This window comes from Sus scrofa, chromosome 1 (genome assembly GCF_054392235.1).
Source record: "Sus scrofa isolate SSC_HxYL_T2T_F1_AM1 chromosome 1, Sscrofa_HxYL_maternal_Yorkshire_Landrace_v2.0, whole genome shotgun sequence".
Lineage (NCBI taxonomy): Eukaryota > Metazoa > Chordata > Mammalia > Artiodactyla > Suidae > Sus > Sus scrofa.
The window spans coordinates 253,327,124-253,354,679 of record NC_139383.1 but is presented as its reverse complement, the minus strand read 5'-3'; the positions used below and the strand labels follow the sequence as shown (position 1 = coordinate 253,354,679).

At 39.6% G+C, this 27,556-nt stretch overlaps 1 protein-coding gene across 2 annotated transcripts in view; it reads right to left on the bottom strand.

The window, feature by feature from the left end:
• The window catches only part of LOC106509220 (uncharacterized), a 424,782-nt gene that overhangs the window by 278,675 nt on the left and 118,551 nt on the right, over positions 1 to 27,556 (bottom strand). For both annotated transcript variants that reach the window (XR_014824849.1, XM_084991349.1), the window contains one exon: positions 2,525 to 2,713. Coding sequence is in view for 1 of the 2 variants with exons in the window: in XM_084991349.1 (XP_084847475.1) it covers positions 2,550 to 2,713 (164 nt within the window). In the remaining variant the exon portion in view is untranslated. The remainder of the gene's footprint in view (positions 1 to 2,524; positions 2,714 to 27,556) is intronic.

The window sequence follows — 27,556 nt, the reverse complement described above, 5'->3', positions numbered from 1 at the left end:
ATGGATAAGCAATGAGATCCTGCTGTATAGTACTGGGAACTATATCTAGTCACTTATGATGGAGCATGATGGAGGATAATGTGAGAAAAAGAATGTATATATGTATGTGTGACTGGGTCACCTTGCTGTACAGTAGAAAATTGACAGAACACTGTAAACCAACTATGATGGAAAAAACAAAATCATTTTTAAAATTTTTTGTAAAAATGATTTTATCTGTTTCTGCTTAAACCATTTCAATGACTCACATTACCTAGTCGGACATACCCACACTTCGTGGTATGGCCACACATCACACACACACACACACACACACACACACACATACACACACACACATACCTTTTTAGCCTCCATATGCAATTCCTGAAACTTCTCTGCCTTCTCACGCTCTGATACCTTTGCTTGAACTATACCTCCATATTCTTGGCCTACTTTCTACCTACAAAAGACTTCTTTTTTTTTTTTTCTTTCTAATGCTCTTTTATTTATTTTTTTTTTATTTTCCCACTGTACAGCAAGGGGGTCAGGTTATCCTTAGATGTATACATTGCAGTTACAGTTTTTTCCCCCACCCTTTCTTCTGTTGCAACATGAGTATCTAGACATAGTTCTCAATGCTATTCAGCAGGATCTCCTTGTAAATCTATTCTAGGTTGTGTCTGATAAGCCCAAACTCCCGATCCCTCCCACTCCCTCCCCCTCCCATCAGGCAGCCACAAGTCTCTTCTCCAAGTCCATGTTTTCTTTTCTGTGGAGATGTTCATTTGTGCTGGATATTAGATTCCAGTTATAAGTGATATCATATGGTATTTGTCTTTGTCTTTCTGGCTCATTTCACTCAGGATGAGAGTCTCTAGTTCCATCCATGTTGCTACAAATGGCATTATGTCATCCTTTTTTATGGCTGAGTAGTATTCCATTGTGTATATATACCACCTCTTCCGAATCCAGTCATCTGTCGATGGACATTTGGGTTGTTTCCACGTCCTGGCTATAGTGAATAGTGCTGCAATGAACATGCGGGTGCATGTGTCTCTTTTAAGTAGAGCTTTGTCCGGATAGATGCCCAAGAGTGGGATTGCAGGGTCATATGGAAGTTCTATGTATAGATTTCTAAGGTATCTCCAAACTGTTCTCCATAGTGGCTGTACCAGTTTACATTCCCACCAGCAGTGCAGGAGGGTTCCCTTTTCTCCACAGCCCCTCCAGCACTTGTTATTTGTGGATTTATTAATGATGGCCATTCTGACGGGTGTGAGGTGGTATCTCATGGTAGTTTTGATTTGCATTTCTCTTATAATCAGCGATGTTGAGCATTTTTTCATGTGTTTGTTGGCCATCTGTATATCTTCTTTGGAGAAATGTCTATTCAGGTCTTACCTACAAAAGACTTCTGTATCCTTTCTGATCCAACTGCTTTGAGGTTTACGTCTTATGGGTCTATACTCCAATGGAATTCTGTGAACTTTGTGAGAATGGGAACTGTTTCTAATCCACTTTTGGATTCTCTTTCCTATCTACCATAATTCACAGCACATAGCAAACCCTTTGTAGAAGATTTTTAATATATTAATTAATTAGCTAATGTAACCACAGAGTTATTTTACAGTGTTTCTGTAACTTCGCTGAGAGGGTGAAGAAGCTATGACACTACTAAAATCTCTCTATCCTATGGATGTCCAAATGTTGAGGTTTCAACATCCATAGGATAAATACTCAAATAGAAAAAATTACATCTGACACAGAATATTCTTTTCTCAATACTCTGGATTTACTGATCATACATACACAAAACTGATTTGCACCCTATTTAACTGTTATTCTAAATACTGTGACATTATGTAACAACTATAAACTAATGATTAGACATAATGAGTAACTCACTGGCAAATGACAAATAAAAGCCAAAGAGAAATTAGATTTTACTTGTCTTATGTTGAGACTCATTTCATAAGGTCTGTAACTGGAAGTGATAGATATGCCCTTAAAATCACTCATGCATCCTTATCAGACTCTGAGTAACAATTTTCTAAAAGGAGGAGGTGGTGCTTGGTCTCAATATAAATGAAAATACAACAATAGATTTATGGCTTTGTACAAAATCACACAAAAATAAGATGTACTGTACATAGCACTATATTTGGAATGGAACTCCAGAATTCCTGCTTTTACCCTTATTGGTTGTTTTGCTTTGGCTGCAAAATAAATTTTCAGAGCTTCAGATCCATCTACTTTATCCACCACATAGGATTATTATGAGAATTAAATAAGCAACAAATACTAATGTGTTTTGTAAACCAAAAAAGGATTATAAAACTTAAAGAAATGACAAAAAAAATGCCCACTAACAAAGTAAGCAAATAAGAATTTAAGTTCAAAAGTGTCAGGATGATCAACTTTTATCGTAAGCACAAAGTTCTCAGGAGAGTAGAAGAGTTCAAATGTTGGTATGACAAAAAGATTTTAGGAGATGATGTGAGTGTTTATTTTCCTTTTGAGCCAGTGTTTAGCAGTCACTCACCAAGTTCCATTTTTGTCACATCAGTCTAGGTGGTAGGGACAGTCACCGCCAGGCATCCTTTTCTCATAGGCAGTACCATGCAGTGATGAGAAACGGGCGCTAGAATCAGATGACCACAGCGGGGCTCCCAGCTGCTGCTGTGCAAACCTCGGCAAACTTCTTCCCCTCGCCAAGTCTTAGTCTCCTCAACTACAAAAGAGCAAATATTAGTGTACTATTGCTGCTGCAATAAATTACCACAACTTTAATGGCTTAAAACAACACAAGTTTATTATACTACAACTCTGGAAGTCAGAAGCCTGAAGGTCTCACTGAGCTAATCAAGAGGTAAGCAAGGGTTAGATCCTCTGTCGATCTAGAGATGATCTAGGGAAGAATCAATTTCCTTGCCTTTTCCAGCTTTTAGAAGCTCCTTACATTCCTCTAGCTTGTGGCTCCCCTCCCTTCATCTTCAAAGACAGTAGCATCATCGCTCTCTGACCCTGTTTCTATCTTTATGTATCTTCCTCTGACAACAGCAGGGGACGTCTTTACATTTTTTAAGGACCTCTGTTGTTATGCTGGGCCTGGCCAGAGCATCCAGGATGATCTTCTCATCTCAAAGGCCTGCATCTAATCACTTCTGCAAAGTCCCTTTTCCCATGTAAGGTTGCTGACACACAGGCTCCTGGGATTAGGACATGGACATCTTTGTGGACAATTGTTCAGCCTACCACGGTCATCCTCAGAGGGTTATAGTAATGAGATGGGTTAGCATATGTAAGGTATTTAGAACAGTGTCTGGTGTATAGAAAACATTATATTATATAAGTGCTAGCTATTAGCTATTATTGTTGTGACTATTACTATAATTATCATGATTATCACAATGTTTAGTTCCTCCAAGGCAGTTAGCTAATAGAGCTGTAATGGTGGGAAAGCAGGAGATAAATGTAGCTCAAAAAGAACTGCTATGATAGTGCTGAATCTTCTCTTAGAAATAAGCAGGCAAGGCCCATTGCTAGGCTCCTCCAACACATGAAGCTGGTAATTTTCCAAGCAAACAGAAGAAAGGATGTTGATTCATCATCAGCCAGACACATAAAAGTTGATGTTGCATGATACCAACTTTTAAGAACCTAACTTGTGCCCATTGGATCACTTCCTCATGTTTAATTTATACTGTGATGCTTAATTTGATCACTGATGCTCTTCCTCAGGATAAAGTGGAAAGGAAAAAACACTCTCATCAAGCACCCACTATATATCGGTACCATGCCAGATATTTTACAAACAGTATTTCAGAAAGTCTTCACAACACCCCTGGGAAGTTGCTGTTGCCATTCCCAGCTTATAGATGAGAAAACCAACATTAGGAGAAGGTAAATAATTTGCCCACAGCCTCACAGATCAGTAAATGGCCGGTCTGGGTCCCCAGTACAGGTCTGCCTGGTCTCTCTTATCTGATGCCAATGCCCATGCTCTTTCCATTGCCAGCATCTCTTCACAGACCCAGAATGTGTGGGTGGAGATGCAGCCTCCCAAGCTCTGCCAGAAAGAAAGAGCAGTAAGTTTGGCGAAGTCAGAGCAGCTGGGAGTCAGGTTAGTGCCTCCAGAACAGGAAGTGGGACCAGATGACCTCTGACAACCTGCAGGGCAGGGCTTCTTTATACTATTGACATCTGGGACCAGGTAAGTCTTTGTTGTGAAGGGCCATCCTGTGAACCACAGGACGCTCATCAGTACCCTTGAACTCCCAGAATCCTTGAACCACCCTGTAGATGCCAGTAGCAGCACCCCACCCTAGGTGCCACACTAAAAATGTCTCCAGACACTGCCAAATGTTTGCTAAGGAACAAAATTACCCCCAGCTGAGAAAAACTGCTCTAGTGCCAATATTATGCAATTCTGAGGCCTGCAACACAAGAAAGGAATATAATTGCTAAATATAAATAGCCTAGGTCAATATTAGTCTGATACCAATTAAGAACTGAACCTAGAGTGAAAATTAGGAGCTTTGGTTTTACTTTCCTGGCTTCTCTGTGGGACAGTAAACTGATTGGCCCAAAGCTAAGCACTGAATACCAAATGGTGATTATTTCACACAGAAAAACTGTTTTATTTTTCTAGCCAAATTCATGTTGGTTGAGTAAACAAATTAACTAGAGAGCTCTATTTATAGTGCAGGATTCTTTTTTATAATGTTATTTTACCAGTATTATTACTTTCTTTATAAATGCTCAAAATAAAAATATCACCTATAATCTTAACATCCATATGTAATGTATCTATGTATGCAACTTTCAGAGGGGGTCTTTTTATTTTTTTATTTATATTTTTTTAGGGCCACTCCTGTGGCATATGGAAGTTCCCAGGCCAAGGGTAGAACAGCTGCCAGTCTATGACACAGCCACAGCCACACCAGATCCGAGGCTCATCTGCAACCTACACCACAGCTTGAGGCAACACTGAATCCTTAACCCACCAAACAGGGCCTGGGATCAAACCCGCATCTTCATGAATACTAGTCAGGCTCATTTTTGCTAAGCCACAACCAGAACTCCAGAGATGGTCTTTTTAATCTATCAAAAAGAGTGTTAGTTGTGGTTAACAGCTCAGACTTTGGAGTTAAATTTTCCCCACATGAATCCCTATTCTGCCTAGTAAACTTAAGCAAGTTGTCTAAGCTTTTTCCATGCCAAGTAAAATGAGAACAATAACAGTACTTCACAGAGTTTTCTTAAGGACTAAATAAGTTAACACATGCAAAGAAATTTGGACAATGCCTGACATACAGTATGCACTCAGCATATGTTAACCATTATCATTATATCTGTGTCAAACATGCTCTTTAAAAATACATATATATATATATATACATATATATGTGTGTATATATATATACATACATATATATGTGTGTGTGTGTGTGTGTGTGTGTGTGTGTATATATATATATATATATATTTTTTTTTTTTTTTTTTTGGAGTTCCCGTCATGAGGTTGCAGGTTCGATCCCTGGCCTCACTCAATGGGTTAAGGATCTGGCATTGCCAAGAGCTGTGATGTAGGTCGCAGATGAGGCTCAGATCCCTCATTGCTGTGGCTCTGATGTAGGCAGGCAGCTACAGCTCTGATTGGACCCCTAGCCTGGGAACCTCCATATGCCCTGGGTGCAGCCCTAAAAAGACAAAAGACAAAAAAAAAATACATATATATATATATATATTTTGTCTTTTTGTTGTTGTTGTTGTTGTTGCTATTTCTTGGGCCGCTCCCGTGGCATATGGAGGTTCCCAGGCTAGGGGTTGAATCGGAGCTGTAGCCACCGGCCTACGCCAGAGCCACAGCAACGCAGGATCCGAGCTGCGTCTGCAACCTACACCACAGCTCACGGCAACGCCGGATTGTTAACCCACTGAACAAGGGCAGGGACCGAACCCGCAACCTCATGGTTCCTAGTCGGATTCGTTAACTACTGCGCCACGACGGGAACTCCACATATATATTTTTTTAACAGAAAAAGTAGATTGGTTCTTTTACTGAGTAATGTATCATAAACATCTCCATCTCGCTAAATCTTTTCCTACAACACAATTCCTAATATAATGGATGTACCTCACTTAATATAAATAGTCTCCGGAGTTCCCGTCGTGGCGCAGTGGTTAACGAATCCGACTAGGAACCATGAGGTTACGGGTTTGATCCCTGCCCTTGCTCAGTGGGTTAACGATATGGCATTGCCATGAGCTGTGGTGTAGGTTGCAGAGGCGGCTTGGATCTGGCATTGCTGTGGCTCTGGCGTAGGCCGGCAGCTACAGCTCCGATTAGACCCCTAGCCTGGGAACCTCCATATGCCGCTGGAGCGGCCCAAGAAATGGCAAAAAGACAAAAAATAAATAAATAAATAAATAAATAAATAAATTCTTCCTTGAAATAAATAAATAAATAAATAAATAGTCTCCTAATTGAGGACCTTTAGGAGAGTTCCATATTTTGGATACTATAGAGTGTTGCAATCACACATGCTCAAAATTTCTTTCATTATTTCCTTCTGAAGAAGTAAAGTTGTTAAGATAAAAGGTATATTAACTTTTAAGTCCTCTGGTATATTTTAGGTCCCAGGATTTATATTACTAAGAGTTCTTTGCAATATTTTATATTTGGCTTATTATGAAAGGGGCATAGGAGATTAGTTCTGAGCAAAGTGGAATAATTACCATACATTAGGGTAACATGTTCCTCAGCAATCTTAACAGCTACATGATATTGAAATGAAAGGTGTTGGCTGTCATGGCTGTGGCATGGGTTCAATCCCTTGCCTGGGAACTTCCCCACACGCCATAGGTATGACCAAAAAATAAAATAAACCAAAAAAATTAATAAAAGGAGTTCCCACTGTGGCTCAGCTGGTTAAGAACCTGACTAGTATCCATGAGGAAGCAGGTTCGATCCTGGCCTTGCTCAGTAGGGTAAGATCTGGCATTGCTACAAGCTATGGTGTAGGTCACAGACGTGGCTCAGATCCATCTTTGCTGTGGCTATGGTGTAGGGGCAGCTGCAGCTCCAACTCTACCCTAGCTCAGGAATTTTCACATGCCACAGATGCAGCCATAAAAAAGGAAAGGAAAAAAAAAGTCTCCATGAAAGGTGTCAGTGATCTGAGTATCCAATGAAAGTGACTTGCAGGTAGATAAGGGCTGGTGACCATACTAGCATCTCCAAGCCCAGGCTATCTATGGTATCAACACCTTTCTGATATAACTAATTCCGGGTACGAAAAGCATCATCTGGCCCTGAGTGTCAGGAATCCTCTGCCTCAAGCTGTGTTGAATTTGAAGAAGTCTGAGCAGCTGCACTGACACACATTTCACAGGCTTTCTCTCCTAATTTATTCCATTCATGGAGAATTCCTCTTGGCAAGGTGTTATGGCCTTTGTGTCAGCAAAACCTTGTATAATTTAGAAGTGTGTTCCTAAAATAGTGAAAGGGCTGAAATGTCTCAGAGGCAGAAAAATTACCTAAAAAGATTCCACTGGGAGGAAGCTTGCCAGAGGGAGCTAATCACATTGAATCACAGGTGAGGAAGCAACATGACATGGGTGACTGACCCATTAGCCCAACACTTTATGCTTGCTGTTATTAAAGGAAAAGGCATTAAAATGGAGCATCAATAAATAAGGTTTTTTGTTTGTTTGTGGGGGGGGGTTTTGTTTGCTTTTTGTTTTTTGTTTTGGTTTTAGGGCCGCACTTGCAGCATATGGAAGTTCCCAGGCTAGGGGCAGCCTACACCACAGCCAACACCACAGCCATAGCAATGCCAGATCCAAGCCTCATCTGTGACCTACACCATAGCCAACACCACAGCCGCAGCAATGCCAGATCCAAACCACATCTGTGACCTACACCACAGCTCATGGCAATGCCAGATCCTTAACACAGTGAGAGGGGCCAGGGATCAAACCTGGGTTCTCATGAATACTAGGTAGGTTTGTTTCTGCTGAGCCACACCAAGAACTTCCTCTGATAAGTTTTAATATTTAGAGAAAGCTGAATATTGTAGATTCACGGAATCCCAAGTTAACAGAGATCTTCAAGGTCAACTACTCTAGCCCAATGGTCAGCTATTGCTTGAACTTCATTTACAATTGTCCTAAGGAGGGATCATCAGCCTCTGCTTGGACATCTCTAGGAGCACTTCCTGCAAGCGGCTCTCTCCTTAGGACGCCTGTTATAACTACAAAGTTCATCCTTATCAAGATCATGAAAACCATCAGCCTAAATAAGCAAACAAAACATGTTTTTCAAACAAATAAACAGATTTTTTTTCAAGCACTGGTGAGTGATACAGTGTTGAAAATGTTATTATTATATCAGGAGTTCCTGTAGTGGCGCAGTGGTTAACAAATCCCACTAGGAACCATGAGGTTATGGGTTTGATCCCTGCCTTGCTCAGTGGGTTAAGGATCCAGCATTGCCATGAGCTGTGGTGTAGGTTGCAGACACAGCTCAGATCCCTTGTTGCTGTGGTTCTGGTGTAGGCCAGTGACTACAGCTCCAATTAGATCTCTAGCCTGGGAATCCCCATATGCCATGCGGGAGCTGCCTTAGAAAAGGGAAAAAAGACAAAAAAAAAAAAAAGAAAAAAAGAAAATGTTATCATTATATCAAAAAGATAAACAACCTGATTTTAAAATGGGCAGAAGACCTGAACAGCCATTTTCAAAGATAAACAGATGGCCAACAAGTAAAGGCAATCCAGTACACTGTTGGTGGGAATGTAAATTTGTGTAGCCATTAGGGAAAACAGTATGGAGAGTCTTCAAAGAACTAAAAACAGAACTACCATATGATCCAACAATTTCATTGCTGAGTATATAGCTGAAGAATACAAAAACACTAATTCAAAAACACACATGCACCTCCATGTTCACACCAGCAGTAATCACAATAGCCAAGATATGGAATCAACCTAAGGATTCATCAACAGATGAATGGACAAAGATGATACGTATAGGTACAACGGATAATACTCAGCCAAAAATAAGAAGGAAATTCTACCATTTGCAACAAAATGTATTACGCTTAGTGAAATAAGTGAGACAGAGAAAGACAAATACTATACGTTATCACATATACAGGGAATCCAAAAATTAAAACAAAAGAATGAATATAACAAAATGGAAACAGACTCATAGAGAACAAACTAGCGGTTATCAGAGAGAGAGAGGTAAGTGAGGAGGAGCAAAATAGGGGTAGGGGATTAAGAAGTACAAACTACTATGTATAAAATCAATAAGCTACAAAAACATATTATACAGAGCCTGGAGTCGGTGCACTTGGGACCATCGCTTGTCGCCCCTTGACTCCCACTGTCCACGCGAGCCGGTTTGTGCTCAGCGCCTTGTGCACATCCTTGCAAGCGACGGCGCCGTGAGTAAGACTTCCAGCGTACGAATTGAGTGGATCGCAGCAAAAGATTTTATGTTAAAGATCATCGCAACAAATCTATGGTAAACTACACTCACATCCAGAAAGGCAACCCAAGATAGTACATGCTTTTGACATGGAGGATTTAAGAGATAAAGCTGTGCACTGACGCTGTTGGAGGTCCAAAAAGTTCCCACTCTATGATGGATTGCACATTTGCACAATGAACAAACTGGCGACAACGTGGGACCTCTGATCATTAAGAAAAAAGACACTTAAATGGACACTTTGGATGCTGCAAACCAACTTGTCCTGATGTTTCCTGATTATTTAATTAGAATGATTCCCTGGGTTCTAGAAGTGGTACATTACAAACTACAGCTTTCATATTCAAGGCATTTGCCTTACTTGTTGAACCATCGTGGTGCACATTTTGTTTAAACAAAAAAAAAGAAAAAAGTAAAAACCAACCTCATGGCCTTTGGGTTATTTTGGCCTTATAAGGATCCATTTCTTTACATTTAAAAATAATAACATTAGAATATAGTTGTATGGTGAAGTTAACATATTAAATTTTTCTCAAAATCAAATTAAAAATATATTGTACAGTACAGGGAACACAGCCAATATTTTATAATAACTTTAAATGGAGAATAATCTGGAGTTCCCGTCATGGCGCAGTTGAAACAAATCCAACTAGGAACCATGAGGTTGCAGATTCAATCCCTGGCCTCACTCAGTGGGTTAAGTATCTGGCGTTGCCATGAGCTATGGTGTAGGTCGCAGACGCAACTCGGATCTGGAGTTGCTGTGGCTCTGGCTCCGGCCGGCAGCTGTGGTGTAGCTCCGATTGGACCCCTAGGCTCAGAACCTCCAAATGCCCCAGGTGTGGCCTTAAAAAGACAAAACACACACAAAAAAAATGGAGAATAATTTATAAAAATAATGAATCACTATGTTATACACCCGGAAATAATATATAATAAATCAACTATATTCTTTTTTTTTTAATTATCTTTACAGCTAGCTCCAGAGCCTTTTGTAGGGAGGGAACTTTGTTTAGAAAAATATTTTAATAAGCCATCTGGGGGAACAAAGACGAAGTCCTGAAGGAAAAAATGAAGTCCTGAGGGCTTATAATGTAAGGAAGCAAAACCAAACTGTTGTGCCTTGGAAAAGAATGGGTGAGGTTGGCTGAGCAGTGAAAGGTTGGAAATGGGAGTAGAGAAGGGAAAGAGGGAGGAGAACAACACAGCGAGATGCTGGGTCCTGTGGGAAAGGCAACCAGTTAGAAATTCCCTGCTGTTCCTGGAATTCTTTTTTTTTTTTTTTGGCTGCACCTGCAGCATGACATACAGAAGTTCCTCAGGGCCAGCCATACCACAGCAATGACAACCACAAGCACCACTGGAAGTCTTTTAAGAATAATATTCCATCCTAAGTTGATTTCATTTCTACAATACAAAAGATAGATTGGTATAACACTTTTAGAAAGCAATGCGGCAAACACATATCCAATTTGCTTTAGCCTGATAATCCCATTCTTGATATTGCCCCTGAAAAATTAGATCAAATGTGGACATGCCAGAAATTGGAAACAACCTAGATCCTAAAACAGAGATTGCTAAATAAATTATGGTACAGCCCTTTGATGCAGTACTTTGCAACTATTGACTATGATGTTTAAGGTAATATAACATAAGAAAATGTATGACAAAATGTTTTTTGAAAAAAAAAAGACAAGTTATAATTCAGTATTAACCTATTCAGTAAACAAAGATATTCCATGCATAAAAAATATTTTTGAAGGAAATACACCAAAAATCTTAACAATAGTCAGTCATCCTTAAAGATAATTTTCTCCCATCTATTTTCCCAAGTTTTTTTATTACTAAAGTATAGTTGATTTACATTGTTGTGCCAATTTCTGCTGTACAGCATAGTGACATATATATATATACACACACACATATATATATATACACACATTCTTTTTCTCATATTATCTTCTATCACGAGAGATTGGATATAGTTCCTGCTGTACAGTAGGACCTCATTGTTTATCCATTCTAAATGTAATAGTTTTCATCTACTAATTCCAAACTCCTCATCTATCCTTTTGAAATTTTGCACAGCAGGAGTTCCTGTCGTGGCGCAGTGGTTAACGAATCCGACTAGGAACCAAGAGGTTGCGGGTTCATTCCCTGGCCTTGCTCAGTGGGTTAAGGATCTGGTGTTGCTATGAGCTGTGGTGTGAGTTGCAGATGTGGCTCGGATCCTGCGTTGCTGTGGCTGTGGCGTAGGCCAGTGGCTACAGCTCCAATTAGACCCCTAACCTGGGAACTTCCATATGTCGCGGGAGCGGCTCAAGAAAAGGCAAAAAGACAAAAAAAAAAAAAAAAATGAAATTTTGCACAACAAACATGTTTAACACTTAGATTTGGAAAACCTTTAAATAATCTCTATTTTTTAATCAATTTTAAACCTCATTTAAAGTGTCTTTATTGCTGTGGTTCTTCAGCAACTAGGTGGGGAAAACAGCCTCGTGGTTATAGAAAAGCAGTCAGCTGTCCTTTCTTTTAGAGTCACCTCTTACCTTGGTCAGTTCAGGTCACATTTCTGAGTGCCATCTGTGGAACAAGAAGAATGACATCTCCCTGCCTCTTTCACAGAATTATTGGGGGATACAATGCATTGGAAAATATGAAAGCCCTCTGAATTTTACATCCATATAAAAATCATAAAGAACTATGACTGTTAGATTAGAATCTATGAATAGCAATTCATTATTCCACCTTCCCATCCACTCTTCTTTTGCAAATGGCCACTTAATACAATCCAGGAAAATACACACTGTATATGGGTCACATTTCTATGTAGCACATACTGGGATGAAATTCAGTATGTTACTTTGGAAACAAAATACCTAAAAGATCCTGAAACCAGTGGTACTATAATTCTCTTTAACAGGGGGCATTCATATAGGGTATGTGTGTATATCTCAGTGTGAATGTGTGTATATGTACAATAAGTGTGGTGTGAGTCGTGTGCGGTTTGAGTGTATGTGTCTATATGTATGTGTGTGAGCTGTGGGTAAGTATGTGTTTGGTTGAGTATGAGCATATTCAGGAGACCTTGGGAGCTAGAGATGAATTTAGAATTGCTATTGCCTTATAAAGAGTTTTTTGTCTTATTTTGTTTTACCTGACTATCCATGATGAGTCTGGATATTAAATAAACTTTCAGGACCAAAAATTAAAGATTTTTCTGAGGATATGAGCCTAACACATACTGAAGGGGACCATTCAGCTGTCTGAATGCACCTGACTGCAATACCTTAATCCCTGAGCAGAATTCAAAATAAGCCTATCTTAGGTTCCTTCCAAAAGTCAGGGGATGAATCACACTTGAAGACCCACATATAAAGCAAATTCCTCTCCTCCTTCCCACCAAAACCACTATGTATAGTGGAAAGAACACATGAATTTAGTCAGAAGCTCAAAGTTATATTCTCATTTTCACTAACTAATCAGCTCAGCATGGTGTCACTGCACCCCACTCCACCCTGTTACTTCCCCAAATTCCTAGGTCCACCTGGATATCCTCTCCTGCTGCCAATCCCTCCCAATTCATCACCAATTCTTATGGCTGGATCCCCCTGCCTCTCAATTCTTACATCTGTATCCTTTACCACCCCGGCATGTACCATTCAAATAAGTAAAGTTCCTAGCCTGACCCATCTCCCTGTGATTATCCAGGACAGGTCAGAGGCCAGACACCAGAGAGCCAAGAGAACATTTCCAAGTTACACAACCTCTCTTGACCCAAGTTCCAAGGCTAGTGAACTAAACAATGTCTAGAGCCCATTTTTTATTCTGTCACATGATTACAGCAACAGCAAATATAATAATAATCATATCTGGAATTTGTAGAGTGGGCCAGTTCTCAAGGCATCTTTACTCACATTATCTCCTTGATCCATACAATGTGTAGATAAACTAAATATTATCATCTCCATCCTATAAAACCATTTTAGAGGTTATGTGGTTTGTTTTTCCAGGATATTCAGGACTCAGACCCACATCTTATAGCTTTGACTTCTAAGTTCTTTCACCTACAGAATGATAAGGCATAGCAAAACTTTATGGGCAGTTATGGTCATTCCAAAATTCATATATAAGTAATGAGACTTTTTGAGACTAGATTCAAATCTGTTTGGGTATAAGCATTTGCACAGCAAAGGAAACCAAAAAAAAACAAAACAAAAAAAACAAAAAGACAACTTACAGAATGGGAGAAAATAGTTTCAAATGATGCAACTGAAAAGGGCTTAATCTCTAAAACATACAAGCAACTTATAAAACTCAACAGCAAAAAAGCCAACAACCCAATAGAAAAATTGGCAAAAGACCTGAATAGATAATTCTCCAAGGAAGATATACAAATGGCCAACAAACACATGAAAAATGCTCAACATCCCCGATTATTAGAGAAATGCAAATCAAAACTACTATGAGGTACCACCTCACACCAGTCAGAATGGCCATCATTATTAAGTCCACAAATAACAGGTGCTGGTAGGGTGTGGAGAAAAGGGAACCCTCCTGCACTGTTGGTGGGAATGTAAGCTGGTACAACCCCTATGGAGAACAGTATGAAGGTACCTTAGAAAACTACACACAGAACTACCATATGACCCAGCAATCCCACTCTTGGGCATATATCTGGACAAAGCTTTCCTTTAAAAAGACACATGCACCTGCATGTTCATTGCAGCACTATTCACAATAGCCAAGACATGGAAACAACCCAAATGTCCATTGACAGATGGTTGGATTAGGATGATGTGGTATATATACACAATGGAATACTAGTCAGCCATAAAAAGAATGAAATAATGCCATTTGCAGCAACATGGATGGAACTAGAGCCTCTCATACTGAGTGAAGTAAGTCAGAAAGAGAAAGACAAATACCATATGATATCACTTATATCTGGAGTCTGATATATGGCACAAATGAACCTTTCCACAGAAAATAAAATCATGGACTTGGAGAAGAGACTTGTGGTTGCCTGGAGGTGGCGGGGGGTGGGATGGATTGGGAGTTTGGGATTAACAGATGCAAACTATTGCTTTTGGAGTGGATTAACAATGAGATACTGCTGTGTAGCACTGAGAACTGTGTCTAGTCACTTAATGATGGAGCATGATAATGTGAGAAAAAGAATGTATATATGTATGTGTAACTGGGTCACCATGCTATATAGTAGGAAAAAACTGTATTGGGAAAACAACAATAAAAAAAACACCTGGGTATAACAAAGTACTTCAATTCTTGTAAAGTAAGCAATATCTCCTATCCAGAAGAGAAATTGGTAAGATTTCAAACATTCTTACTAATAAGTTCCAGGAGACTCACACATATACCCTAATAGCTTGTCCAGCACATCATATGGGCCTCATCCTTGATACAACTGAACAAATCTCTGATATTCTCTTTAATCACCTATTAGTTTTCCACTGTTGCTATATAAAAAATTATCGCAAACTTAGTGGCTTAAAGTGACACAGGCTTATTCTCTCACAATTCTATAGGTCATAGGTCTGACATGGGTCTCACTGGACTGAAGTAAGGTGTTGGGGATCTCTAGGGAAGAATCTGTTTCCTTGCCTTTTCTAGCTTTCAGAGGCTGCCTGTATTCCTTGGCTTGTAGCCCCCTTTCTTCATCTTCGAACCCAGCAAGGTAGCATGTCACTAACCCTGCTTATGTTGTCACATCTGTTTCTCTAACCACAAAGAAAAGCCTCCTTTTAAGGGTCCAAGTGATTAGATCAGACCCACTCAAATGACCAAGGATAACAACCCCCTCTCAAGGGCCTTAATCATATTTGCAAAGTCCCTTTTATTTATTTTTTTATGGCTATACCATGGCATATGGAAGTTGCCAGGCCAGAGGTTGAACCTGAGCTGCAGTTGCAACCTATGCCATAGCTGATTCTTTAACCCACTGAGCCAGGCCAGAGATCAGACTCATGCTCCACAGCAACCCAAGCCACTGCAGTCAGATTCGGAACCCTTACACCACAGCAGGAACTCCTGCAAAGTCCCTTTTACCATGAAAGGTAACATATTCACAAGTTCCAAGGATTAGGATGAAGATGTCTTTGGAGGGTAATTATTCTGCCTATCACAATGATTATCTTACTAAAAATAATAAGAGCTAAAGTGTATTGATGTTCCTTCTATATGCCAAATACCAGTGTAGGAACTTTATATACTTTAAATACATTTGGATAAAAATACCATGAGGTTGTTACCACTGACCCAATTCTATAGACAATGAAATTGAGACTCCCATGCTAAATAACTCTACAAGGTCACCTAGATAGTCAGAGGCAGAGAAGACCTTTAAACCACTGTAAAACAACCATGTGCAGCAGAAATAGCCCCATTTCCACAAAATCATTGATTCCCAGGTGTAACTGTCATGTAACTAAGCTCAGCAGGCAGCCCCACAAATATCTCTACGGGGGGACATTCTCCCTATTCACCGAGCCCCAGTTTGCAGCCTGTGATTCCTTTGCTGCAGCATGTTCCATGCACAGCAAAAAAGGAAGTCTAGAGATGAAGATGGCAAAAGCTTCCTAAGACAAAAACTCTTCTAAAAACCTCTGTAGACTCTTGCGATTTGGGGTAACACATGGCAAATGTGACAGATTTCCTGAGCGTCTGCTAGTACTTGGCAACATCACACTCCACAGTCAATTTCGAAATTGTCATTTTTGGCCCACTAAGGCTTTAAATAGCACCTCCTAACAGCGGGGCCAACTTTTGTAGCTTTTGCTTTCTATTAAGAGCATGGAAGGGCTCACAAGCCATTGAAAATAAATGTCACAAAGTAAATGCTTTTATACATTTGGTTTGTTTAAATTGCTTTGAGGACACTGAGAATGATGGTAGTTCAAAATGAAGTGTTTCTGCATAATGATGTCATACCTCAAAGCACTCAAAATATCCACTGCTACCCAAAACAAGATGCTGGGATAGTAGTACATATGCCACATTAATGTCACGGCCAAAATGGGAAAGAATAAAAGAAAACAAAATTTCAAAACACTAACGTTTATTGAGCACCTTCTACTTGCCAGGAGTTTTGGAAAACTAATATCATTTAATCCATACAATAGTTATAAGTAACCCAGTTTTACTGGTGAAGACATAGAGCCTTAGAGAGGTTAAGCAATGATTCCAACAATAGTGGACTGGGGCTATCTGGCCATGAAAAGAATCCATTGCACCAGATACCCGAGATCAGATTTGAGAGTAGAAAGCAAGAGTAAGCCCTGACTCCTTGGAAGGCAACTTGACTAGGAAAATAATATTTATTTGCTTATAGGCCATGTGGGGGACAGGAAGCATTAAAGCTGATGACAAAGATAGGCAAGTGTATGGAAAACAGCATGGAGGTACCTTAGAAAACTATACATAGAACTACCATATGACCCAGCAATCCCACTCTTGGGCATATATCTATCTGGGCAAATCTTTCCTTGAGAAAGACACATGCACCTGCATGTTCATTGCAGCACTTGTCACAGTAGCCAAGACATGGAAACAACCTAAATATCCCTGGACAGATGAATGGATTAAGAAGATGTGGTATACATACACAATGGAATACTACTCAGTCATAAAAAAAGCAAAATAATGCCATTTGCAGCAACATGGATGGAACTAGAGACTCATACTGAGTGAAGCAAGTCAGAAAGACAAAGACAAATACCATATGATATCACTTATATCTGGAATCTAATATACTGCACAAATGAACCTTTCCACAGAAAAGAAAATCACAGACATGGAGAACAGACTTGTGGTTGCCAAGGGGGAGGGGGAGGGAGGGGGAGGGAGTGGATGGATTGGGAATTTGGGGTTAAGAGATGCAAACTATTGCCTTTGGAGTGGATAAGCAATGAGTTCCTGGTGTATAGCACCGGGAACTATATCTAGTCACTTATGATGGAGCATGATAATGTGAGAAAAAGGAATATACATATGCATGTGTGACTGGGTCACTTTGCTGTACAGTAGAAAACTGACAGAACACTGTAAAACAGCTATGAAGGAAAAAACAAAAATCATTATAATTTTTTTTAATTTTTTTTTAAAAATAGGCAAGTGCAAATGACTCAGTTCCAGCCATCACAATCTCAACACACATAACAGGAGTGGTGATCGTGACACCTTGTGATTACCCAGCATCCTTCTCAGGGGAGCTCAGAGTTCTCTACTGTTCTATTCACATCCATCTTCCAAGCAGCTCTAGAAAGGAGGAGACAGCACAATCACCTTTCTTTTACAGAAGGAGAAACTAATGCATTTTCCCAAAGATATTCAAGGATGCAGAGGCTTGGAAAGACCATAACTCTGGGACTCTTGTCCAGACTGTTCGCCCATTGGATATAGGAAAGCAGATTCAATCCCGTGGGATCAAAGACCAATGGGTGGCACCTCCATTTAATAATCCTGGCCATGCTCTGTAAAATCGCTGTCAAGATAGCCCATGCTACTTAAAACACATGGCAGGATGGGCCTCCGTATCCTCCATCCCTCCAGATATTCCCTTCTGTTAGAGAGGGAATTTTCTTTGGCTAAACAGCACATCTGCATTATTGAAAAAGAATCAGTCTTAACCAGAGAAAGTTTGTCAAAATTATAGTCTACCCCCAAATCCTCAAATTCCCAAGCCAGGAAGATCCTCAATCTTCTACCAGGATGGAATTTTGCATTAGAATTTCTGACCTTGACTATAAAGAGCACTAACTGAAGAAACTGAGACCCACCCCACAAGGGAGGACTTAGAGAAAACCAAGGAAAAGGGAGAGAGACCCTGCTGAGAAGGCACCCTCAAGTGGGACATCCACTGTATGGGTCATCTCCAAAGTGAACCACACAGATGGTAAAGTGTCATTTAGCACAAGCTCTGCACACTCCTGGTGTTTGTAATTGACTGCTGGTGTAACTGTGGTTTTTTAAGGACTGTATTTAAATGCTCTTCTAGATAATTCAGGGCTTAATCAGAAGTATATACAAGATTCAGAATGTGTCTCCCAAAGCACAGTAAAAACTGGTAGCATTCTATTGGTCTTAAACAAAAGTATGCATCTTATTCCAATTACCAGAGTTGACCAAATGTTTTTACTGCAACCATACAAAAGCCTCGCAATGAAAGATACTCTTCAATGCACAATGCTTAGAAGCCCAAGATTTGGAATGTCAACCACCTCAGCTTCAATCTTTTTTTTCAACATTGAACTTTTTATTTGCTTTTTTTATTTTTTATTTTTAATCATTTTTATTTTTTTCCATTATAGCTAGTTTACAGTGTTCTGTCAATTTTCTACTGTACAGCAAGATGACTCAGTCACACATACATTCCCTTTTCTCACATTATCATGATCCATCATAAGTGACTAGATATAGTTCCCGGTGCTATACACCAGGAACTCATTGCTTATGCATTCCAAAGGCAAGAGTTTGTATCTCTTAACCCCAAATTCACAGTCCCTTCCACTCCCTTCCCCTTGACAACCACAAGTCTGTTCTCCACGTCCATGGTTTTCTTTTCTGTGGAAAGGTTCATTTGTGCCATATATTAGATTCCAGATATACAATCTTTTTTAATTATAGTTGATTTACAGTGTTGTGCCAATTTCTGCTATAAAGCAAAGTGACACAGTCATACATACATTTACATTCTTTTTCTCATATTACCTTCCATTGTGTTTTATCCCAAGAGATAGGATACAGTTCCCTGTGCTATACAGTAGGACCTTATTGCTTACCCATTCTAAATGTAATAGTTTGCATCAACTAAGCACAAACTCCCAGTCCATCCAACCCCCATCCTCCTCGCCCTTGGCAACCACGTCTGTCCTCTATGTTTGTAAATCTGTCTCTGTTTTATAGATAGGTTCATCTGTGCCATATTTTAGATTCCACATATGAGTGATATCATATGTTATACGTCTTTCTCTTTCTGGATTACTTCACTTAGTATGAGAATCTCTAGTTGCATCCATGCTGCTGCAAATGGCAGTACTTCATTCTTTTTCATGACTGAGTAGTATTCCATTGTATATATGTACCACATCTTTTTAATCCATTCATCTGTCAATGGACATTTAGGCTGTTTCCATATCTTGGCTCTCAGCTTCAATCGTGAGCCAACCACTGAGATACTCTCAACTCCTAGGGAAGTAGTTAAGTGACACTATCTCCTCCCTCAGGCAGAGACTTTACTATTATGAAATTTTGAAAGCTAATATAAGATTTTTAAAAATGCCATGATCTCAAATGTGAATTGAATGAAAGTAACTATGTGATTTTGTTTTCCACATTGCTCTGAGATTTGAAGCACAAGATCAGGGGCTTTTGGATTTGCATTTTGCCTACTCCTCACTTTCTCAGTGTCTGATAAAGAAAATCCAAAGGAAAATAGAAAAGAAAGGAAAAATAAGAGAAGCAATCTGAATCAGATGAAACAAGGAGAGAAGATTTAAGAAAATTCTGCTACATAGACAATAGATTAAGACAAAATAAAGGAATGACAAGACATAACCTGGCTGAGAAGAAAGTAACCAGAATCAAAGGAAAAAGTCACAGCCTCCTCACCCCATCTCAGAGCTGGAGGGGTTGGAAGCAAGAGTTGGCCACGGAGTAGTAACTGTAAGGCAAATCCAGTCTCCTAGGCAATCTCAATTATTACTATAAATACATATATCATTAATAAAACATTAGAAAATCAAATCTGTCAGAGTATTAAAAGAATAGTACACCATAACAAAGCAGGATTTATTCCAGGAATGAATGCAATTATGGGCCCATATCAGGAAATCTATAATTCATCATATTAATAGGTCGAAGGGGAAAAGCCACCTGCCTGCCTCAATAGATGTTTTCTAAAAATCAATTGATAAACTTTTAAATCTCTCATCTAGAAACAGAAGGGTATTCCTTCATGCAATATGGAATACCTAAGTCAAATTAATTGGCAATGTAATACTTAAATATAAAACACTATGGACATTCTTATGAATATAAAAAATGAGGCTGAAAGTGCCCACCATCACAACTAATCTTTTAACATCCTTCTGATGGATCTAGGCAATTAAATAAGACTGCTAGAATAAAAAAGAAGTCAAAAAAAAAAAAAGAAGTAGAAATATTAGGGGAGTTCCCATCGTGGTGCAGTGGAAATGAATCCCACTAGGAACCATGAAGTTGTGGGTTCAATCCCTGGCCTCGCTCAGTGGGTTAAGGATCTGGCATTGCTGTGAGCTGTGGTATAGGCTCAGGTCCTGCATTGATGTGGCTGTGAGGTAGGCCAGCAGCTGTAGCTCTGATTTGACTCCTAGCCTGGGAACCTCCATATGCTGCAGGTGTGGCCCTAAAAACCAAAAAAAAAAAAAAAAAAAAAAAAAAAAAGGACAATAGTCTGCATCTATTAATCCTAAACTCCCAATCCCTCCCCCTCCCCCTTGGCAACCATAAGTCTATTCTCCAAGTAATGAGATCCTGCTGTGTAGCACTGGAAACTATGTCTAGTCACTTATGATAGAGCATGATAATGTGAGAACAAAAAATGTATACATGTATGTGTAACTGGGTCACCATGCTGTACAGTAGAAAGAAAAATAATGTATTGGGGAAATAAAAAAATAATTTAAAAAAGAAGTATAAATATTAGGAAAGAAAGGAAATATATTTAGTTGAACATAGCACAATAGCTACCTGAAAAAAATCCAAGACAATCAATTGAAATAAATATCGAAATTAAAGTGAGAGTTAGGAATTCCCGTGTGACTCAGGAAGTTAAACTCCCAACATTGCCTCTGTGAGGATTCAGGTTCAATCCCTGGCCTGGCTTAGTGGACTAAGGATCGGCATTGCCATAAACTGATGCTTAGGTTGCAGATGTGGCCCGGATCTGTTGTTACTGTGGCTGTGGCATAGGCCTGCAATTGCAATTCAGCCCCTAGTTCGGGAACTTCCATTTATCACATGTGCAGCTGTAAAAGAAAAAAAAAAGTGTGGGGGAGGGGAGAGAGAGATCAATAATATGGCTATTTGAAAACCAAACATACAATTCAAATGACAAATTTTTCTATACATCAGTTCTATCCTTTTCTTCCCCAGCTAGAACACACTCATGTTGAGAAAACTCAAAGGAAAGTGAGGGTAAAAGAAAACTAGACACAAACATTTCAGGAAATATAAAGATACCAAAAGAGCACCACTTACCTATGTAATAACTTCCCACTACAATGGCAGGCTTCAGATATGGTGAGAAATATTTCAAGGATCAATAAAAATGGTTACATACAAGTCAAAACAAGCAGCATTCCCTTCTCTTTTGTCAAAGTATTCTAAAATTTTACAACAGATTGAGTCTTTACCATAGTGTCCCATATCCATGTATCAACCTGCCTGGTAAGAGCACACTTCTAACTAAACATCAAGGTCATAGATATCATGCCTCAGTCATGCTCCAGACCCCCAGTCACAAGCAGGTAACCTCATTACCAGACCCTCACAGGCTGCTATGATCTTAAGCACCTCTAGTCTACATAGCAGTAGTTGTCTTCCTCTCTTTCTAAAACTCTGGGTTTATTCCTTCACTTGCTTTTCAAACTCTGGTGCCTCATCTATTAATTCAATTCATCGACAAGGTAAACTGTCTTATTATTTTATTTCAGAATTGAAATAGAGAAGGCAAGAGTAGGGGGATGTGCTCACCCTCTCCCACAAACACAACAAAAAAAAACCACATCTACATGTTAAACAACTGGCACAGAACAGCAACTAAAGGCAGGCAGAAGAACTTAAACTTCCAATAACAGCAAGAATCTCGTGACATAACTGGGTAAAACAAGAGAAAAGAGAGTGAGAGAAGGGGAATCGGGACCGGATGGGTGCTCCCAAAAGGGAACTGTGAAGAAGAAAGGGAACACACACCCTGGAAAGTCACCTAATCGAGGGAAAGATCAATCAAGTTGGAGGAATCTCCAGACACCGAGAAGAGCTAAGCAATAGGTCTAAAGCTGAAAAACAGAGTGAGAGCCGAACAGATCATCTGAACTACTGGCACAGTCACCAAAAACTGACTCGCTTGGCGGGGGCGCTGAGCACTGAGACCTCGGCTCTAGAGGTTAGTCCCCAGGAGCGGGCTGGGGTTGGCGGTGTGGAGACAGCCTGAGGGATTAGGAAGCAGTGCGTTCTGGGTGGAAGGAGAAATACGCTAAGGGTGGGGGAATGGAAAGCCACAACAGAGGGAACCTGGGAGAAGAGCTGGACAGGCAGGAGAGACAAGGCACCAGCGTTGGGGAGGGGAGAGGAGGAGGGGTGGGCTGCCACAGAATCTCCTTGCACCCCAGCAAGCGAGCTTGCCCACCAGCTAGCAGAGAGCAGTGCTTTCCAGTGCATCCCCCCTCTCCCTACTCCACACAGGCACCTGACCTGAGGCCGCCTGCCAACCCGGAGGACTGGCCTCACCACCTTTCCCCGTCCTAGTCTGCCCACCCTCTGGAGGGGCTACACCCCTGGGGAGCAGCGCCCAGCACCACCAGCCCCCTGGAAGGGCCCCACAGCCAAAAAACACCAAGAGCAAGCTCAGCCTGGCCACAGGACATCTGCTTTCATTGCAGAGCAGTCCTGCCAGTTCCGACTGCCCTGGGGAAGCGCCCCTTTGTCTCCCAGTGGCCCTGCTAGCTGTCCCCATGAAGAGCAGCTGCCCAGAACCACTGGACCCCTGGAAGAGCTCCAAAGTCCAGAAAGGCCAGCCTGGTGATGGGAAGTCTACATTCATCACAGTGCAGACCTGCCAATCCCGCCAGCCCTTGGGAAACACTCCACAGTAGTGCAGGGTAAACCCTGCCTGGCCATGGGGAGTACACCTATACCAGGAAAAAGAAAATAACAAGCAAGATGAAGAAGCTCAGAAACCATTCCCAGTTAAACCAACGGGAGAATTCACCTAAAGCAGTCAACAATGAAACAGACCTCTGCAGTCTGACAGACTTGGAATTCAAAAGGGAGATAGTGAAAATACTGAAGGAATTACAAGAAGATATGAACAGTAATGCAGACTCCCTCAGAAAGGAACTAGAAAATATAAGAAGGAGCCAAGAAAAACTAGAAAATTCATTTGCAGAGATATAAACTGAGCTAAGGGCAGTAAAAACCAGAACGAATAATGCAGAAGAATGAATTAGTGAAGTGGAAGATAGAATAATGGAAATCACCCAAACAGGACAGCAGACAGAAAACCAAATGAAAAAAACATGAAAGCAATATAAGAGATCTATGGGATAATATAAAGCAGGCCAATCTATGCATAATAGGAATTCCAGAAGGAGTAGAAAAAGATAAGGGGATGGAAAATATATTTGAATAAATCATCGTTGGAAACTTCCCAAATCTAAAGGATACTGAGTTCAAGATACAGGAAGCACAGAGGGCCCCAAACAAGTTGAACCCAAACAGACCCACACCAGGACACATTATAATAAAAATGGCAAGAGTTAATGATAAAGAGAGGATCCTAAAGGCAGCAAGAGAAAAGCAAAATGTCACTTATAAGGGAACCCCCATAAGGTTATCAGCTGATCTCTCTACATAAATTTTACAGACCAGGAGGGAATGGCAATAGATATTTAAAGCACTGAAAAGAAAAAATTTGCAACCTAGAATACACTATCCAGCAAGAGTATAATTTAAAATAGAAGGGGAAATAAAAATTTTTTCCAACAAACAAAGGCTTTAAAAGAATACAACAATACAAAATCCATTCTAAAAGAAATACTGAAAGGGCTTCTCTAAATCAAAAAAAAAAAGGAGAGAGAGAGGAAGAACTAGGATGGAGGAAACCACAATCAGAGAGCAGTCACTCAAATAAGCTAGCATACAGATCTAATCATGAACATGTTTAAAACAATATAAAATTAAAAAGAAAAAAGATATCGAAATCTTAAAATGTGGGCAAGGGAAGTAAGGAAATAAACAGCTTATTTTCTTTTTTTTTAATTTTAGTATGGTAATGAAGTGTTTGAACCTACAGGACTATCAGACTAAAACACACAATTATAGGAAAGGGTTAACATACTTTAAAAACAGGGCAACCACAAATCAAAATCAAACATTACATTCACAAAAAATGAAAAGAAAAACACTCAAGCAGATAATAATTGGAGACCATCCAATCAAAAAAAGAAAGAATGGAGAATCATAGATTCAACTGGCAAACTATGTTTAAAATGGCAATAAATAATCATCTATCAATTATCACCTTAAATGTCAATGGACTGAATGCCCCAATCAAAAGACACAGAGTGGAAGATTGGATAAAAAAGCAAAAACCTTCAATCTGCTGCCTACAGGAAACTCACCTTAGGACAAAAGACACATATAGATTGAAAGTGAGGGGCAGGAAAAAATATTTCATGCCAATGGACATGACAGGAAGGCAGGAGTTGCAATACTCATATCACACAAAATAGACTTTAAAACAAAAGACATAAAGAAAGACAAAGAAGGACACTATTTAATGATTAAGGGATCCATCCAAGAAGATATTACTATCGTCAACATGTATGCCCCAAATATAGGAGCACCCAGATACATACAACAAATATTAACAGATATAAGGGAGACATTGATGGGAATACCATCATAGTAGGAGACTTTAAAACCCCACTCACATCAATGGACAGATCCTCTAGACAGAAAACCAATAAAGCAATAGAGATCCTAAAAGAAACAATAGAAAAGTTAGACTTAATTGACATCTTCAGGACACTACATCCAAAAAAAATCAGAATACACATTCTTCTCAAGAGCACATGGAACATTCTCAAGAATTGACCACATATTGGGGCACAAGCTAACCTCAACAAATTTAGGAGCATAGAAATTATTGGAAGTATCTTCTCTGACCAGAATGGTATGAAACTAGAAATCAACCAAAGGAAAAGAAATGAGAAAAAACCTACTACATGGAGACTAAACAACATGCTACTAAAAAAACAATGGCTCAATGAGGAAATCAAGAAGGAAATTAAAAAATACCTTGAGACAAATGATAATGAAGATACAACCTCTCAAAATCTATGGGACACCACGAAAGCAGTGCTCAGAGGGAAATTCATAGCAATACAGGCCTTCCTCAAAAAAGAAGAAAGATCTCAAATTGACAACTTAACCCAACACTTAAATGAATAAGAAAAAGAAGAACAAAAAAGACCTAAAGGCAGCAGAAGGAAGGAAATTATAAAGATCAAAGAAGAAATCAATAAAATAGAGATTCAAAAAACAATAGATAAAATTAATAAATCCAAGAGATGGTTCTTTGAAAAGGTAAACAAAATTGATAAACCCCTGGCTAGACTCACTAAAAAGAGGAGAGAAAGAACCCAAGTAAACAAAATTAGAAATGAAAAAGGAGAAATCACAATGGATACTGCAGAAATAAAAAAAAAACATGAGAGAATACTATGAACAACCATATGCCAACAAATTTGACAATCTGGAAGAAATGGACAACTTTCTAGAATCTTACAGCCTGCCAAAACTGAACCAAGAAGAAATAGATCAACTGAACAGACCGATCACTAGAAATGAAATTGAATACGTCATAAAAACACTCCCTGCAAAGCCCAGGACCAGATAGCTTCACAGGTGAATTCCGCCAAACAAAGAGGATCTGGTGCCCATCCCCCTTAGATTTCTGGAAAGGCTGAGAAAGAAGGAACACTCCCGAAGACATTCTATGATGCCACCATCACCCTAATTCCAAAACCAGACAAAGATACCACCAAAAAAGAAAACTATTGGCCAATATCTTTGATGAATATAGAGGCAAAAATTCTCAACTAAATTTTAGCCAAATAAATCCAACAACTTATCAAAAAGTTCATACACCACAACCAGGTGGGGTTCATCTCAGGTTCACAAGGATGGTTCAACATGTGCAAATCAATCAACGTCATACACCACATTAACAAAAGTCAAAAACCATATGATCATCTCAATAGACGCAGAAAAAGCATTTGACAAAGTCAAACATCCATTTGTGATAAAAACTCTTGCCAAAGTGGGTATAGAGGGAACATTCCTGAACATAATCAAAGCCATTTATGACAGACCCACAGCAAATATAATACACAACCGAGAAACGTTGAAAGCCTTCTCACTCAAATCAGGAACAAGACAGGGATGCCCACTCTCACCACTGCTATTCAACATAGTTTTGGAAGTCCTAGCTACAGCAATTAGACAAACAAAAGAAATAAAAGGCATCCATATAGGAAGAGAAGAGATCAAACTGTCACTGTATGCAGATGACATGATACTATATAGAGAAAACCCTAAGGACTCAACCCAAAAACTACTTGAACTGATTAACAAATTCAGCAAAGTAGCAGGATATAAGATTAACATTCAGAAATCAGTTGCATTTCTGTATATTAACAACGAAATATTAGAAAAGGAATACAGGAACTCCCGGTGTGATGCTGTTGTAATGAATCCGACTAGGAACCATGAGGTTGCGGGTTCGGTCCCTGGCCTTGCTCAGTGCGTTAAGGATCCAGCATTGCCGTGAGCTGTGCTGTGGGTCACAGATGCGGCTCGGATCCTGCATGGCTGTGGCTGTGGTATATGTCGGCAGCTGTAGCTCCGATTCGACCCCTAGCCTGGGAACCTCCATATGCCATGGGTGCGGCCCTAAAAAAGCAAAATAAATAAATAAATAAAAACCCTCAAAAAAAAAAAAGAAAAGGAATACAAAAATACAATACCTTTTAAAATTGCACCCCAAAAAATCAAATACCTGGGAATACATCTGATGAAGGAGGTAAAGGACTTATATGCCGAGAACTATAAAACATTAATCAAGGAAATTAAAAAAGATGTAAAGAAATGGAAAGATATTCCATGTTCATGGATTGGAAAAATCAATATTGTAAAAATGGTCATACTACCCAAAGCAATCTACAGATTCAATGCAATCCCTATCAAATTACCCATGACATTTCTCACAGAACTAGCACAAACAATCCAAAAA